This window comes from Somniosus microcephalus, chromosome 30 (genome assembly GCF_052327205.1).
Source record: "Somniosus microcephalus isolate GS21.2 chromosome 30, FLI_Smic_1.0, whole genome shotgun sequence".
NCBI classification, from domain to species: Eukaryota; Metazoa; Chordata; class Chondrichthyes; order Squaliformes; family Somniosidae; genus Somniosus; species Somniosus microcephalus.
Genome location: NC_141016.1, coordinates 6411307 through 6430021, shown reverse-complemented (window position 1 = coordinate 6430021; position 18715 = coordinate 6411307). Strand labels below are relative to the sequence as shown.

Here is an 18715-nt window from a genome sequence, read left to right as displayed (position 1 = left end):
CTTTAAAGGGAATGAAGCTGTTAAGTAACAAGTGAAAAGTATTGTAGTAAGGCAGATTGACTGGCTTGTGGAGAAAGTGTTCACCTTCCAATGGGGGAAATGTGTGTGTGTGTGTATAAAGCAAGTTCAAACCTTAGTAGTGATTGTAGACAGAGTGCAAATCTTTTCTGGTTTAAAGAAATGCTGATGTTCTTTAAAGTCATGAAGGGAGCAGATGTTAAGTATCAGCCCCAAATATACTAAAACTAGGGAAGGCAGAGTGGCTGAAAGGATTGCAAGCTTGTCTTCCTGCGCTATGGGTATCTGAGATTCAGGTTCAAGACTAGCTCAAGGCAGTAAAGTTAGATGCAGTGGACTAGAGTGAGAGTGTGCAGGAAGTAGTGGAGCTAGAGTAAATGGATTGGTTAAAGGGAAATTGATGGGTTAGAACAGTGGAAAACAGCTGCTCAATGAGGTAAGAGAAGTGGTGAAGGAGGATGCTAGAGGCAGCTGTCTCCCTCTAGTAGAGATGAATGGTGAAGAAGGACAGCTGCCCCTCCCCTGGGGATGGGAAAAGAGGGGGGAGGGATAAGGCCCTGTCCTTGATGAGAGAGTGTAAATCCAGGGGGGGAAATGGTGAAGTAAATAGATCTTCATGATAGGTTATCTATTACAGTAGGCATGAAGAAAATAGGTTACCTATCGTGAAGATCTATTTACTTCACCATTCCTCTTCCCCTGGATTCACACTCTCTCATCAAGGACAGGGCCTTATCCCTCCCCTCTCTTTTCCCATCCCCAGGGGAGGGGCAGCTGTCCTTCATTCACCATTCATTTCTACTACAGGGAGACAGCTGCCTCTAGCATCCTCCTTCACCACTTCTCTTATCTCATTGAACAGCTTTTCTTCACTGTTTTCTACTGGTCTAACCCATCATTTTCCCCTTAACCAATCCATTTACTCTAGCCCCACTCTTCCATGCATAATCTCACTCTGCCCCATTGTGTCTAACTTTACTGCCTTTAGCTAGTCTTGAACCTGAATTGCACATACCCATATCGCAGGAAGGCGAGTTTGCAATCCTTTCAGCCACTCTGCCTTCCCGGGTTTTAGTATATTTGGGGTTGATACTTAACATCCCTCATTTCTTTAGATCTGAAAATATGGAGCACATCACACCCTATCCAAAATCTCTACCTGGGTTTGAACTTACTTCACACACATGCCTCCAACACTGGGAAGTGAGCACCTTAACCACAAGCCATTTAAACTTCCCTATTACAGAGCCTTTTTGGGGTGATACTTAACATCTCCACTCCCTTTACCATGCTTTAAATTATATACTTTGTTTCTTTACACCATAAAAATCAAACGCAAAGGCCAAGGTATTGGAAACCCAGCTTTGAACCACTCGAACTTCCAGGTTGACGCCATTCCATTCCCTGTGCTTTAAATTGTATATGTTGTTTCCTCACTCAATGACAATGGCTTACAAGTGGGGTTTAAGAACCCTCTTCACATGCAGCATCAAGATTGGAAGGCAAATTTGCGACCTCGTAGCCACCATGATTTCTTTTGCTTCAATCTTTTGGGTTGGTACTCACCATTGCCATTCCATTCTCTCTGCCTGAAAACTGAACACTCGTTGGCGCATGAAACCAAGGTCAGCGTTTTGCTTCTGTTTCCTATCCTGGGTTTGAATGTCCTTTTTTATTATTTGCTTATGGGATGTGGGCATCGCTGGCAAGGCCAGCATTTATTGCCCATCCCTCGTTGCCCTTGAGAAGGTGGTGATGAGCCGCTGCCTTGAACCGCTTCAGTCCATGTGATGAAGCTACTCCCACAGTGCTGTTAGGGAGGGAGTTCCAGGATTTTGACCCAGCGACGATGAAGGACCAGCGATATACTTCTAAGTCAGGATGGTGTGTGACTTGGAGGGGAACTTGGAGGTGGTGGTGTTCCCACGCATCTGCTGCCCTTGTCCTTCTAGGTGGAAGAGGTCACGGGTTTGGGAGGTGCTGCCGAAGAAGCCTTGAAGAGTTGATAAGTGGCAGGTAACATTCGCGCCACACAAGTGCCAGGCAATGACTAGCTCCAAACAAGCGAGAGTCTAACCACCGCCCCATGACATTCAACGGCATTACCATCACCGAATCCCCCACCATCAACATCCTGGGGGAGTCACCATTGACCAGAAACTTAACTGGATCAGCCACATAAATACTGTGGCAACAAGAGCAGGTCAGAGGCTACGTATTCTGCATATTAGTACAGTTAGAACACAACCTTTCTACTCATAGAAGGAGAAAGAGTTGGAAACAATCATTAATTACTGCCTCAAGGTTTGGGTTCTCAGAATCAGGGAGGCACAGCCAGAGAAAGCAGGGTCCTAGGCTATATGGCCCAGACTGTTAAATGCAAAACCAGGAGGTACCAAGCTCAGGAGTTACATTGGGACTGTGAAGTGGACAGCAGTGATGGTCCTCAGCACTGCGAAGCCAGACTTGAGCACCAAAGTCCAGGCTGACACTCCCAGTGCCAGCACTGAGGGAGCGCTGCACTGTCGGTGATGCCATCTTTCGGACGAGACGTTAAACCGAGGCCCCGTCTGCTCTTTCAGGTGGAAGTAAAAGATCCCGTGGCACTATTTCGAAGAAGAGCAGGGGAGTTACCCCCGGTGTCCTGGGGCCAATATTTATCCCTCAATCAACATCCCTAAAACAGATTGGTCATTGGCACACTGCTGTTTGTGGGAGCTTGCTGTGCACAAATTGGCTGCCACGTTTCAAAAGTGACTACACTTCAAAAAGTCATTCATTGGCTGTAAAGCGCTTTGGGACGTCCGGTGGTCGTGGAAAGCGCGACAGAAATGCAAGTCTCTCTTAAGTAAAGCAAAGTTGAATGTCCACAACTCCTTTTCCCCCTCTCGTTGTTGGGCTGTGAGGGTGGAGGGAGTTGGGGTTGTAACAGATTCACTGATTTGGAGCACGTTGCCCAGACCACATAAAATGCACTTAAATTCTCTAAAGCTTAGAGAGAAAAAAGGCAATCTTCACAGAGAGGGAAAAACAGATAAACAGTTGCATACATTTACTTCAGTTGTACCTGGTGTGCACTTGTCAGCTTTGGTCAGCTGGTGACGCTCTCTCTCTGGGCCTGGATGCAAGCCAGCAAGTTTTTCCATTTTGAGTTGCACCTTTTCTTCCAGTACAACTTTATTATCTTTATTATCTAATTCCATTATCTTATCCCGTCTCCTCCTCCTCTTGTACCATTTCACTCACAGGACTACAATCTTCTGTGAAAAACCAAGGCCGAGCTCTGATTTAGCGTCCGTTATCAGCCACAAGATTTCCTTTTTCAACTCTTAATTGGCCCCAACCTTCCTTTAACTATTCTTGATGGTTTCATAAAATCATCCACTAATTCCCTTTACGTTATCCACCAATCTTTCTTCACGCCATCTCTTCACCTTGCTAACCTTTTCTCATTTATATTCCTGGGGGGAAAAATTTGGTTGCTTTGCGCCTCCCATTAGCGCCCCAAGAGGGTGCTAACGGGGCGCAAAGCAACTAGCGCCCAGGCACGGCGCCGCCAACGCCTCCTGCGAAATTCAGCGTGAGGTTAGCAGCGACGGTAACCGCTAGCACCCTGCAGCGCTGCACCACCGGCGGCGATCTTCGGTAGCGCCCCCGGCTTATCGCGGGACACTATGAAGGGGGGCCTGCCTGTGGCCAGGGCGGCGCTAATTAAAGGCGAGGTGCTGGGCGGCCATTTTTGTTGCTGGCGACCTGCCAGCATCTGCCCTCGTTGCCGTCCCTGGCCTCCTGAGCAGCCCCACCGCAGAGTGCCAGCTGCGGTCCATCTTTTGCTGGCACGCCGATCCTAGTGGCCAAGCTGGGCCCCGGGTCGCGCTACACAAGGCCCCTCCCTTTTAAGAAGGCCTGCAGCACGATGTGCCGCAGAGCGTGGCGCGATGTTCCCTTGCAGCGCACCAAGAGGGAGGCGGGGCGCTTCCAGTAGAGCTTCCCTCTTGGGGCGCTACCAATGAATTTTGGCCGTGGGGGTGCTAATTTTTTCCGGGCGCTAAAAGTAGTGCCCTGGGAAAGTTAGCGCCCCAAAGGGGTCGCAACTCAATTTCCCCCCCCCCCTTATATTTTATATCAGCCCAAGATTTGCCTGTTCTCACCATATTTTAAATTAGAATTTCTCTATAGAAACTTACAGCACAGGAGGAGGCCATTCGGCCCGTCATGCCTGTGCCACCTCTTTGAAAGAGCAGTCGTGCCGAGTCCCACACGCCCATTTTTTTCATTAACCCTGTAAAAGTTCCTCTTCCTCACGTTCTTGTCCAACTCCCTTATTTTTTCATTCTTTCCTAGAATCTGGGCGGCGCTGTCAAGACCAGCATTTATAACAACAGAAAATGCTGGAAACACTCTGCAGGTCAGGCAGCATCCATGGAGAGAAACAGAGTTCTGACGAAGGGTCACCGACCTGAAACGTTGACGCTGTTTCTCTCTCCACGGATGCTGCCTGACCTGCTGAGTGTTTCCAATATTTTCTGATGTTATTTGCCAATTTTCCTGCCCACTTTGCACGGGCTAGTTCCCTTTTCATTTCAATGAAATTGACTCTTGTCCAATGAAGTCCCTTTACCTTTGAGTATTCACTCTCCTTTTCACATTTTATACTGAACCCAATAATGTCATGTTCAGTTTCCCAACTCTTACATTTGCACTACAAAGTGGATTACACAATTAAAAAGAAATTAAAGACTTGCATTTATATTGCGCCTTCCATGACCTCAGAACGTCCCAAAGTGCTTTACTGAAGAGCGGTCACTGTTGTAAGGCAGGGAAACGCAAGTCAATTTGAGCACAGCAAGCTCCCACAAACAGCAGTGTGATAATGGCCGGATAATCTGTTTTAGTGATGTTGGTTGAGGGATAAATATTGGTCCAGGACACCAGGGTTAACTGCCCCGCTCTTCATCGAAATAGTAGCCGTGGGATCTTTTACTTCCACCTGAGCAGATGGGTCCTCGATTTAACGTCTCATCTGAAAGACAGCACCTCAGACAGTGCAGCACTCCCCTGCAGTGTTAGCCTGGTTTACATGCTCTAGTCTCTGGAGCGGAGCTTGAAGCCACAACCTTCTGGATCAAGGGACGCGAGTGGTACCCACTGAGCCACCTTGGGCTCCAACCTGTCATTATTAAATATTTCTGTATCATTTCGTGTGAAACTGTATGTAGACCAATGCACTGGGATTTTATTTTTCAGCAAAAAGCTACCTCTGCTGTTTCTGAGGGAGGAGCTTCTGTGCTGACATGAATCAGAGCTGTAAGGAGCAGACAGAGATTCAGAGGGATTGGATTCTGGAATGGCAGACTGGAGTACAGTATAGCTTGTCGACAGACCCTAATCATTGTGCCATGCAGGTAAACCCCAGAAGAGAAAAATACCAGAAAGAAATCTAAAACGTCTTTTTAAATATTGGTCTTTGTTTTATTTGAAGACAAAGAGATGACTCCCATTTACACACAGGGTTGACTTAAGATTACTTTGTTCAGACAGCGTGATCAACATAGGACTAAAACTTGCCACAGTCTCCCCTTGTATATTCACAGTACAGTCAGTGAATTGATAAATTCACAAAGACAACAGTTGGGATCTGCAGTTACCACAATCTGGTGAAATTCACATTCCAGGGAAGCGGAACGGGAATATCCCAACGTGCATGTGTGTGCTGCTTTGTGCTTTCCTTCCCTCGGACTAGACCCCCGACTGTAGCCTGTTACTGTGCCCATTCGAAGCACCGAACAGAAACAGCAAGTTTGGTTATATAGACAGTTGCTTACACGTGTCTCGATAGTTACACTTGCGTGAACAGGTGCTGCACTGGGTACTACGGAACCACATGCACAACTGGAGACGGCACGACTCACAAGGTCATTATTTCTCCTGCAATTGGAAATAGTTTCTATTCAAAAGACTACCAGTGGATCATGGTGAAGAGGAATACGGTTAACGTTTCAGTTTAAGGTCCAACCAGCGGCCTGTTCAACAGACCGCCACAGCAGTGACGTTACAGTCGTGCTATTTATCCATGGTTAAGACTAATGTCCATGACAGGAATATCACAACATGACATTATAAGCTGGAATGTGTCCAACAAGAGCGCGTCCTTTCAGGATTGGAGTCTTGTTGGAAGTGGCACTAAAGCAAAACGGTGAAGGTGTGTGCGTGTGTATTTTATTCACTGCTGCACCTAACCAATCCTGGCTCTAAGATGCAGCTTTGGTTAAACCGGGGGCGGTTGACTGAAGTCTTGTGATTGAACAGTCGGTGCATCGCTCTCCCCCCCCACCCACCCTCGTCTATTTGAAATGTGATTTGAAAAACCATCATCTTTACCAATGTTCCCTCTGATTTTTTTGGCGGGGTGCGTGGCCCGTGAATTTCCGCGCAGGCGCGGTTTTTCCATTATAAAGCCGGCGGGTGGCCTGCGTGGGACCTCCAGATCGCTGTGCGGCCACGCAGCCTAAAGGGAACACTGATCTCTACCTAGTCCCACAGCAAGCCTGAATCCCCCGCCCCTGGCAGAGGCGGCTGCTTTGAAGACCAGGCACTCCCTGCCGGTACCCATCTGTAAATGGAATGTGAACGGCACGTCTGTGGCCAGGGCCAACAGCATTTCTGCTCCCGCCCTCTCACCGTGAAAGGGATGCGGTAGGTCCGTGGAAACAATACATAACATTCTGTACAAAATACTTGAAGCAGCACAGCGACATAAATATACCAGTCACAGGTTGATTCAACGTATAAATCTGCGTGTAAACTCACCATGGGCAAGTCTGCCGAATGGAATCGTGGAGTGCGATTCCCAAGAACAATATCTGAATCCCAACAGGGAACGGGACTTGATGTGTTCTGTCCCTGCAAGCCAGTGGCCCTAATAACCAGCAATTACAGGGGTGGACATAACTCACAAGGGAATGCTCAATTAATTTAAGGGATGCAAATCACATCCCACCTCCCTGATGCAACCGTTTCATTGTATATAAATTAAACAACATTGCCGAGGTCATTGTGAACTTTACCCCCACCCCACCCCCACACACTCTTACTTGCGACGGCTTTGTTACAAAATGAGAAAGTATTTCACTGAGAAGGGCTACCAGCGCAAGAGGTATAAAATCCTTTTAAAATCCTGTCCACAGACATGCTATGAAAGGGTACGGTCGGGTCATGGTTATGTTACTGGATTAGTAATCCAGAGGCCTGGACTAATAATTCAGAGAATGTAGGCTCAAATCCAACCATGGCAATTTGAGAATCTGTATTAAGTGTTTTGGAAATAAAATACTGGAATCAGCAGAAGTGATCGTGAAGCTGTCAGACTGTTGTAAAAAACTAACTGGTTCACTAATGTCCTTCAGGGAAGGAAACCTGAAGTCCTTACCCAGGCTGGGCCTATATGTGACTCCAACATGGTTGACTCTTAACTGCCCTTTGAAATGACCTAGCAAGCCACTCAGTTGCATCAAAACTGATCCTAGCGGTTCAAGGCGGCCCACCACCATCACCGTCTCAAAAAACAGGATTTTTAAACTTAGCTAGTCTCATGAGCCCAGAACGCTGTCACTCCAAGTGAGGGGGTGGGTGACTCGTACCAACACCAGTCTCAACTTCGTGTCTCGTTTCTTTCCTGACTTGCTGCTATCCAGAGTCATTTGAACATCGAGTAGTGGTTTCAGCCCTGACCAGGGAACTTGCAATCGCCCACTAGCTAGCCAGGAACAACGGCTCACTTGCTGGGGTGGGGCAAGGAGCCACATTCAAGACCATGGGTGCAGCGATGTCACAGCGACGGGACTGACCTGGGACCGACGTAAATAATATTCACCAAAAGAGGAAAATCTCTCTGTTGTTTTAAGTTTCTGTGGGAAGGGAACCTGGAAGCGCAACCTCCGTTTAAGATTGTAGAGAATTGCACACCTTCCCCTATCACAATAAATCCATTGGTGAGAAGCAATCACAAATTCCTTAACCTAAATTGCGACAAGACGCATGTGTCAAGGAGCAGAGATCACCACTGGCACATTTTATTCTGTGGAATTAATTTCAGCCACTTGGTCCTGGCGATCACTGCACGGTACGGGAGTTTGGACGGGGCAGATTGTTGCAGTCATTTGTTCCCACTGAAATTAATGCCACAGAACAAGTGGGTTCAGTAAAGTAATTATACTCGAACTGTCATCGCCTTAGAAAAGTGATCCATCTGAAAGTCTAAACACACTTACTTGTTACAACCATGTTGAACTATTGCCTTCATACCATCTGTATTTTATTTGCCAATTTTTAGATTCGAGCAAAAAAAAAAGGAAAATAAATAAATGGCTTGTTTAAAAAAGGGTAAAATCAATTGCTTTAACTTCACGAACCAATAAAATCTGAAATGCTCTGGTCTCTTGCTGGTCCATTTAATTCCCTTGTTTTGCACGTGTGTGTGTGTGTGTGTGTGTGTGTGTGTGTGTGTGTGTGTGTGTGTGTGTGTGTGTGTGTGTGTGCGCGCGCGCACTCGTTAAGGTGTTGCAAAAGGTCCCATTATAAATATGTGCAAATGTTGCCCAAAAAAGAAAAGCACGTTTACATGGCGAGGACAAGATTGGATTGCCCTGGAGGAGGCTGCTAAAGGGGCGGCTCTCTACACGTCCAGTTTGAAGCTGGGGTTCGATAGCTTGCGCTCCTGCGCCGTTGACAGTTTGGTCTTCGAGTACGGCTTGTGGCATTCAGGGTCCGACAGACTCGGGTAGTGCTGTCGGTAGCAGGTGTACGCTGCAGTCAGTCCGATCAGAGAGCCAGCCACCACATCTGCAAGACAAAATGGCACGTTACTCGAGGAGAGCAAACGGTTTTAGGGAGGAGAGCCTGTATTGGTCAGTCGGCTAAAATCTTGCTGAATATTCCCGTGCAACAGAGATTGTGTGAGCGATTGCTGAGAATGTCATGTCTGTTATTAGTTAGCAAGAGAAAAGGCAAACAGCTTGCATTTATATAGCACCTTTAACATAGTAAAACATGACAAGACACTTTGTAGCAGCGTTCTCAAACAAAATTTGACACAGGGCCACATAAGGAAATATTAGGATGGTGACTAAAAGCTTGGTCAAAGAGGTAGGTTTTAAGGAGCATCTTAAAAGGAGAGAGGGGTTTAAGGAGGGATTTGCAGAGCTTAGGGCCTCGGCAGCTAAAGGCACGGCCGCCAATGGTGGAGCGATGCAAATCGGGGATGCGCAAAAGGCCAGAATTGGAGGAGCGCAGGGATCTCGGGGGTTTGCAGGGATGGAGGAGGTTACAGTGCGAGGGAGGGGGCGAGGCCATGGAGGGATTTGAAATGTTTAAATCGAGGCTGTGTCGGACCGGGAGTCAATGCAGGACAGCGAGCACAGGGGTGATGGGTGAAGAGGACTCGGTGCGAGTTAGGACACAAACAGCAGAGTTTTGGATTAACTCAAGTTTAAGGGCTAAAAACTGCAAGACTGCTTCCTCGGTTTGGACAGTAGACACAGAGAGAGAACGGGAGCAGTGAAGAAAACAAACATCTAACTGGGTTCCAATTCTCTACTGCCTGCTCCAATTCCAATTGGGATCAGCAGATTGTTTGTCCGGGACTAAAACCAAGGGTTTCTCAATGTTACAAAATTACCGACTGAAGAAAGAAAAAAAAAAGGGCCTTGGTGAGACCACACCTTGAGTGTTGTGTGCCGTTTTGGTCACCTTATCTGAGGAAGGATGTTCTTGCCATGGAGGGAGTGCAGCAAAGATTCACCAGACTGATACCTGGGATGGCAGGAATGACGTATGAAGAGAGATTGGGTCGATTAGGCTTATATTCGCTAGAATGAGAGGGGATCTCATTGAAACTTATAAAATTCTAACAGGACTAGATGCAGGAAGGATGTTCCCGATGGCGGGAGTCCAGAACCAGGGGTCACAGTCTAAGGATAAGGGGTAAGCCATTTAGGACAGAGATGAGGAGGAATTTCTTCACCCAGAGAGTGGTGAACCTGTGGAATTCTCTACCACAGAAGGCAGTTGAGGCCAATTCATTAAATATATTCAAGAAGGAGTTAAGATATATTTCTTAAGGCTAAAAGGATATGGGGAGAAAGCAGGGACAGGGTACTGAATTTGGATGATCAGCCATGATCTCATTAAATGGCGGAGCAGGCTCGAGGGGCCGAATGGCCTTCTCCTGCTCCTATCTTCTATAAAAAAAAAAATTAAATCGGGAGCTGGTGAAACACAGGAGGGATGGGATTTCTTAAATCTAACAGTTAATTCTAACTCAGCCATGGGTGAGATTCTGGTTCAGGATGGGTGATTGTTAACCATGAGAGAGATCGTGGGCTCAAAACAGATGCAGAACGATCCATGGAGGGATCTAAATACAAATACGTTAACGAGGTGCGAAGAATTTATTGAACTGCCCAAAATAGCCGGCACACTCAACTTGTTAAAAGTGAAGCCGGTGCATTTGACGCCAATGGTACTGGCAAATGGTTAGTGCCATTCACACTGAATTTACAGCACGGAAACAGGCCATTTGGACCAACTGCTCCGTGCTGGTGTTTATGCTCCACACGAGCCCCCTCCCACCCCTACTTCCTCTCCCCCAATCAATATATCCTTCTATTCCTTTCTCCCTCGTGTATTTATCGATTTGGCTGCTAAGAGTGGAAGGTGTAAGGGGTGGGGACAGTACTAGAGATGAATACTTCTTGTCGACTTTCCTGCACTGCGCTCGGACTTCGCCACTGTTCTAAACGAGAAATGTAAAGGTTAGTTATCGGGTGGGACAAGTTACCCTCTTGGAGTCACTAGAAAAATGTAAAACAGCGTGAGGGCTTGGAAAAGAATGAATATACCAGCGTTCCCAAGAACTGCTGTAAGCGTGATAAGATTGAAATGGTTCAGTGTTATGCAGTCCGAATTGCCCGTGCTTCTCACCTTGCCAGTGGTGCCTGTAGTCGCAGGCACGTGTCAGAGCGATCATGGCTGCGATGTACAAGGGCATTAGCATCACACACAGTCTCCATCCTTTTCCACGGCCCCTTGACGTGAAGCAGTGGAGCTTCCCTCCCAGGTAGAAGGCTGTGAACCCCAGGCCGGCAAAAGCAACTGCGAGTAGAATTGAAAGAACAAGATTCAAAGACGATTCTGCCTGCCCAACCCACTACACCCCCTGGCACAGGAATAAAGGTGAAGGGTCAAAGGCAACAGCACAGGACCCCCCAGATTGGGGAAAGGAAAGCCAGGGAGTAGGGCAATACCAAGGAGTTACACTTGAGGGCTTGGAAAAGAATGAATATACCAGCGTTCCCAAGAACTGCTGTAAGCTTTGCAGCTCTGACTGCTCACGTGGCAAGTTACTGCCCTCATGCACAGTTTTGGGAAGGTGCTGTGTTACTGGACCCGGCAATCCTCTCCAAAGAGCTATTTACACAAGCCATGGCGAGATGCTTGGGAGCAAGTCACCAAGTCTGTCGCCTTGCCTGGGGCAAGTCACCGCTGCCACCAGCATTTTAGCAAAAGGCAAATCGTATTCCTTATGAAATGTTCAGGCTATGATCACTTGAACGGCGAGAGCAACCCATGAGTCTTGTTCATCAAAGCATGGCTTGCACCCAGCTGGAGACCTTTACACATGAGTGTTAGGAGTCTGCCACTTGGAAGGCAGCAGCTCGAGCTGATGCATTTAGGACACCTCACCGGAATTTGACCACACTGAACACGCGAGAGATTTTTCTTTGCTTAAAGGATATCATCATTAACATGCCCACAAAGTCTAGTGACAACACTGAGGAACACAAGGGTAAAGCAAGCGTCCTGATAAAACATCAGATCCCAAATACGTAAATAACATTGAAAGCCAAAGGGTTCAAACGATGAATGATAGAAGTTGCAGTGGGGCACGGTCCCTTCCATCTAAGATGGCGCCCAATGATTGTCCACGTGAAGAGTTCGGACTCCTGGGAAGTGGAGGAGCGAACGAACGAATGAAGAGAGATGCTTCCTTAGCGAGGCAGTGGAAATTGGGGGAGGGGTCAAGTAATTTTGATTTTTTTTTTACATGTACAATTGCAACGTCAGCTCCTCATCGATGCTGAAGATGGATCAAATCCATTCAAATTAGCCTGCCAGCGCAGTTTTCATTGAGCATAAGACGGTATCACATTAAGGCCAGCAGAGCTGGTTGGGCAGCTAACTGTAGGGAACAATTACAGCACCAACTTTTCTAGCTCCTTCAATATGAGAACGAGTTCAAGTCGGGCAATGCAGGAAGTGCTTGGATGCGTGCCGATGCCACCTGTCTGCAGACATAGGAACAGGAGGAGGCCATTCAGTCCCTTGAGCCTGTTCCGCCATTCAATGAGATCATGGCTGAGCTGTGACCCAACTCCATATACCAAAGTTCCGGCACGTGGAAGCTAGTGTCCAGCGCAGTCAGCATCTTACAACGGAGAAAATTTAAGCGCGGTTACAAAGTTAAGAGATCGAGCAACAGCTGAACATTGCGTCAAATCTTTAGTGGGGCCACAAACTGACAAATGGTCGTTCTTGATCTCACCTGTAGAGCGTTGAACCATTTGACCTCCCGCTGAAGAATGGCAAGACCATTATAGGTCTTTTTATACGGCGATGTGATGAACGCGCGGCGACGTGTACTTACACGAAGAGTGGCCACTGGGGAAACTCTTCCTTCCCTCCACTACCACACTGGGGTCACCCGTGCACTGCATGTCCTCGGTCACCACTCCGTCCGGAAAGCAGCGGTAGAAGTAGTCTGGCCGAGGCCTGCAAACAGTGAGACAACCACACTGTCACCAGCTCAACCATTCATACCACATTACAACAGTGACCACACTTCAAAAGAACTTCATTTTCTGTGAAGTGCTTTGGGACGTCCTGAGGTAGTGTAATAAATCCAAAGGGAATTTAGGAGAAACTTCTTTACCCAGAGAGTGGTTAGAATGTGGAACTTGCTACTACAGGGAGTGGTTGAGGCAAAACCAGATAAGTACATGAGGGAGGAAGGGAATAGAAGGATATGTGAATAGGGGTGGGAGGAGGCTGGTGTGGAGTATACATGGGCCCGTTGGGCTGAATGGCTGTACATTCTATCTATCCAAGTTCAGGAAACTTTTTTTTAATCCGGCACCGATGGGACCGACGTGGTGCCGGTTCATCAAAAATTCCGGATAACCGAACGCTATAGTAAAAGATAGGGAGAGCTGAGAGCTCCGTATAAAGCAACAAACCCTGTTGCTTAGCAACAAGTGCAGAACAATGGCCTCAAGTTCCAAGCGTCTCTGTAGCTTAGCAACAGCTGCAGCCACACCCTTGCACAGCACCAGATGGAGGGAGGCAAGTACAATATGAAGTAAAACCTACTCCTGAATTTTGCCGGTTAACCGAGATTTCCGGTTATTTAGGTGCCGGTAAATCGAAAGTTTCCTGTTCTTTCTTTACAAAGCTGCAGGTTGGTTGACAACATCTGGAGCCTTTCCCCATCTGAACAGCAAGGCCAAGTGGAAGGTAGAAATGCTAGCTGCTTTCTGCTCCAACATCCACGCCTCCTCTTTCAGCTACAGAATGGGAAACTTTGATGTCAGTAATGGGAAAGATTCTGGAGGGAATCATTAGGGATGCAATATAGAGATAGAGATTACAAGTGAAATTGTCTTTTTTTGAAGAAGTCACCAAGATGGTGGATGAGGAAAGCCCAGTTGACATTGTCTACTTAAGACTTCCAAAATTCGGGGATTCAATAGTTAGGGGAGCAGACAGGCGTTTCTGCGGCTGCAGACATGACTCCAGGATGGTATGTTGCCTCCCTGGTGCCAGGGTCAAGGATGTCACTGAGCGGCTGCAGAACATTCTGAGGGGGGGAGAGAGGGTGAACAGCCAGTGGTCGTGGTCCATATTGGTACCAACAACATAGGCAGAAAGAGGGATGAGGTCCTGCAGGCAGATTTTAGGGAGCTAGGAAAGAGATTAAAAAGCAGGACCTCAAAGGTAGTAATCTCTGGATTACTCCCGGTGTCACGCGCGAGTGAGTATCAAAATAGGAGAGGATAGCGTGGCTAGAGAGATGGTGCAGGAGGGAGGGCTTCAGATTCCTGGTGCATTGGGGCAGGTTCTGGGGGAGATGGGACCTGTACAGGCCGGACTGGTTGCAGCTCAACAGAGCCGGTACCAATATCCTCACGGGGAGGTTTGCTAGTGCTGTTGGGGAGGGTTTAAACTAAGTTGGCAGGGGGATGGGCACCAGGATGTAGCATTAGAAATGAGAAACAGAGGGCACAAAGGATTGGGAGATACGGATAGCACTAAAGCAAGAAATAGTAAGGTATTAGGTGGGGTCAGACTAAGAGAACACAGGATGGTCTAAGATAGGTTTACAGTGTATGTATGCGAACGCACGAAGCAGAGTAAACAAGCTTGGTGAGCTGCAGGCGCAAAAAGCCACATGGGAATATGATGTCGTGGCAATAACGGAGACCTGGCTCAAAAAAGGACAGGATTGGGTATTAAATATTCCTGGATATAAGGTGCTCTGGAAAGCTGGGAAGGAAAGAAAGGCGGTGGGGTGGCAATATTGGTTAAGGAGAATGTGACAGTGCTGGAGAGAGAAGATGGCCTGGAGGGGTCAAGGACAGAATCTATATGGCTAGAGTTGAGAAATAATAGAGGTGCCATTACATTCTATTCTATAGACCACCAACTAGTGGGAAAATATGGAGGAGCAAATTTGCCGAGAAATTACAGAGAGATGCAAGAACTATAGAGTTATACTGGGGGACTTCGACTATCCGAACATAGACTGGGATAGTAAGTGTAAAGGGCAGCGAGGGGGAAGAGTTTCTGAAGTGTGTTCAGGAGAACTTTCTTGATCAGTATGTTTCCAGCCCAAAGAGGAAGGAGGCATTGCTGGATCTGGTTCTGGGGAATGAGGTGGGTCAAGTGGAGCAAGTGTCAGTAGGTGAACATTTATTGAACAGAGATCATCGTATCATCAGTTTTAGATTAGCTATAGAAAAGGACTGGGAGCAATCTAGAGTAAAAATACTTAATTGGAAGGAGGCAAATTTCAGTGGGATGAGAACGGATCGGCCCCGGGTAAACTGGAATCAAAGATTGGCAGGCAAAACTGTAGTGGAACAATGGGCTGCCTTTAAAGAGGAAATAGTTTGGGTACAGTCGAGGTACATTCCCACTAGGGGAAAGGTAGGGCAACTAAAGTCAGAGCTCCCTGGGTGACGAAAGAGATAGAGAGTAAGATGAAGCAGAAAAAGAGCATGTATGACAGAGGTCAGATCGAGAATACATCCGAGAAAGTTCAGAGAAGTGAAAAAGAAAATAAGAGGGGCAAAAAGAGGATATGAGAATAGAATGGCAGCTAACATACAAGGGAATCCAAAAGTTTTCAATCGGCATATAAATAGAAAACGGGTAGTAAAAGTAAGGGTAGGGCCAATTAGAGACCAAAAAGAACTACGCATGGAGGCACAGGGTATGGCTGAGGTACTAAATGAGTACTTTGCATCTGTCTTCACCAAGGAAGAGGATGCTGCCATAGACATAGTAAAAGAGGTAGAGGAGATACTGGATGGGATAACAATTGATAAAGACGAGGTATTAGAAACGCTGGCTGTACTTAAAGTAGATAAGTCACCAGGATCCGAGGATGCTGAGGGAAATGAAGGAAGAAATCGCGGAGGTACTGGCCATAATTTTCCAATCCTCCTTAGAAACGGGAGCTGGTGCCAGAGGACTGGAGAATTTCAAATGTTACACCCTTGTTCAAAAAGGGTGTAAAGATAAACCCAGCAACTATAGGCCGGTCAGTTTAACCTCAGTAGTGGGGAAGCTTATAGAAACAATAATCAGGAACAAAATTAACAGTCACTTGGACAAGTGTGGATTAATTATGGAAAGCCAGCACGGATTTGATAAAGGCAAATCGTGTTTAACCAACTTGATCGAGTTTTTTGATGAGGTAACAGAGAGGGTTGATGAGGACAATGCGGTTGATGTGGTGTACACGGATTTCCAAAAGGCGTTTGACAAAGTGCCACATAATAGGCTTGCCAGCAAAGTTGAAGCCCATGGAACAAAAGGGACAGCATGGATACAAAATTGGCTAAGTGACAGGAAACAGAGAGCAGTGGTGAATGGTTGTTTTTTCAACTGGAGGAAGGTATACAGTGGCGTTCCCCAGGGGTTGGTACTGGGACCACTGCTTTTCTTGATATATATTAATGTAAAAAAAAAATTAAAAGTCATCCTCGGTTCCGAGGGACTGCCTAAGAGAGATTTTTTAATATACTGTATTAATGACTTGGATGTGGGTGTTCAGGGCACAATTTCAAAATTTGCAGATGACACAAAACCTGGAAGTACAGTGAACAGTGAGGAGGAGAGTGATAGACTTCAAGAGGACAGAGACAGGCTGGTGGAATGGGCGAACATGTGGCAGATGAAATTTAACGCAGAAAAGTGTGAAGTGATACATTTTGGTAGAAAGATTGAGGAGAGGAAATATAAACTAAAGGGTACAATCCTGTAGGGGGTGCATGAACAGAGAGACCTCAGGGTATATGTGCACAAATCGTTGAAGATGGCAGGGCAGGTTGAGAAAGCAGTTAAAAAAGCTTACGGGATCCTGGGCTTCATAAATAGAGGTATAGAGTACAAAAGCAAGGAGGTTATGATGAACCTTTATAAAACACTGGTTCGGCCTCAACTGGAGTACTGTGTCCAATTCTGGGCACTGCACTTTAGGAAGGATGTGAAGGCCTTCGAGAGGGTGTAGGAAAGATTTATGAGAATGATTCCAGGAATAAGGGACTTCAATTACTTGGATAGACTGGAGAAGCTGGGGTTGTTCTCCTTAGAGCAGAGAAGGCTGAGAGGAGATTGATAGAGGTGTTCAAAATCATGAGGGGTCTGGACAGAGTAGAGAGAGAGAAACTGTTCCCATTGGCAGAAGGGTCGAGAACCAGAGGACACAGATTTAAGGTGATTGGCAGAAGAACCAAAGGCGACGTAAGGAAAAACTTTTTTACGCAGCGAGTGGTTAGGATCTGGAATGCACTGCCTGAGAGGGTGGTGGAGGCAGACTCAATCACAGCTTTCAAAAGGGAGTTGGATAAGCACCTGAAGGAAAGAAATTTGCAGGGCTACGGGGAAAGGGCGGGGGAGTGGGACTAGCTGAAGTGCTCTTGCAGAGAGCTGGCACGGGCTCGACGGGCCGGATGGCCTTCTTCCGTGCTGTAACCATTCTATGAATTTATGAAAAAGCTTTTGGCAAGCTACCGCATAAGAGACCTCTCCACAAGATCGAAGTCTCTGATATTTTGGTAATATATTGAACTCGATTATAAGCTGGCTGAACGGACATTGGCAGAAAGTAGTTGTAGATGGATTTGGATCTGTTTGGAGACCGGTCACCAGTGGTGTCCCCCAGGGATTGGTGTTGGGACCACTGCTCATTACTGTTTTTATTAATGATCTGGGTGTAGGTCTTGGGGGCACAATCTGCAAGTTTGCAGGCGATGCTAAGATGTGTGCGAGCGTTAGATCTCTGGACGATGCTCTATTGTTTCAGGTGGACTTGATGTGTTGGGGGGATTGGGCTTGTGATTGGCAAATGATGTTTAACGTAAAATAAAAATGCAGCGTTATGCATTTGGGCAGTGCGAATGCTCAACGTACATGCACTGAAGCAGGTGGAGAGAGAGAGACCTGGGCGTTCTAGTGCATAGATCGCTCAAGGTTCATGCGCAATGCCGTGAAGCGATAGAGTGAATAAGGTGATGGTGCATTTATAGGACAATTGGCTATAAGACAGGGCAACCTATTTTGTACTTGTACAAAACCCTTGGTCAGGCCTCCATTAGAATACTGTGTCCAGTTTTTGTCTCCTCACATGGTGGGTGAGGGGGGTTTTGGGAAGGTGCAGAGGAGGGCCACTAGACTAATTCCCAGTTTGAAGTATCTTAATTATTAAGATAGGCTAAAAGAGCTGGGAATCAGCACTTGAGAAGCATAGATGTGGAGATGATTTGATTGAGGTTTGTATGGTGATAAAGGAAATACAGGAAACTTTGGTTTATCCGGAGGTTGTATGTCCGGAAACCTCGATCTACCGGCAGAAATCAGGAGCCGTTTTGTTAGGTTTTTTTTCTTCTCGTGGCTTTGTTTTCAACAGTCGGGCTTTGGAAAGTCTCTCTGAAGCTGTTGCTAAGCTACAGAGACGCTTCCAAGGTACGGGCCGACTGTTTACAAGCTGTTGCTAAGCAACAGTGTTTGTTGTCGGATACGGAGATGAAAACCTCCGTATCCTTCAACGTTAACTTTGTATGTTCGGCAGTTTTGATAGATCGGCAACAGCTCGGTCCCGTCGGTGCCGGATATAACAAAGTTTCCTGCAGATAGTGTTCGAGTAGACAGTTTGTTTCAACTAAGTAGGTATGGGAGGACTAGCGGTCACAATTTTAAGTTGCATCTGGCCAGATCATCGTCAGATGACAGGAGGTGGTTCTTTTCCCAGAGAATGGTGGACCTCAAAGAATGGTCAATTACTGAGGGCCCTGACCCTCCTGAAACAACGCCCCAGCAAGTCAGAAAACAAGGGTAGAAAGGGTTGGTGGGAGGTGAG

The 18715-nt window shown here is 46.8% G+C and overlaps 1 protein-coding gene across 4 annotated transcripts in view; it reads right to left on the bottom strand.

The window, feature by feature from the left end:
• Positions 1 to 5468: 5468 nt before the first annotated feature.
• The window catches only part of LOC147097882 (phospholipid phosphatase 5-like), a 34473-nt gene continuing 21226 nt past the window's right edge, over positions 5469 to 18715 (bottom strand). For all 4 annotated transcript variants that reach the window (XM_085970931.1, XM_085970928.1, XM_085970930.1 and 1 more), the window contains exons 6-8: positions 12722 to 12846; positions 10999 to 11169; positions 5469 to 8859 (exon numbers count right to left, since the gene is read on the bottom strand). In XM_085970931.1, the coding sequence (XP_085827057.1) occupies positions 8693 to 8859; positions 10999 to 11169; positions 12722 to 12846 (463 nt within the window). In that variant the 3' untranslated portion in view covers positions 5469 to 8692. The remainder of the gene's footprint in view (positions 8860 to 10998; positions 11170 to 12721; positions 12847 to 18715) is intronic.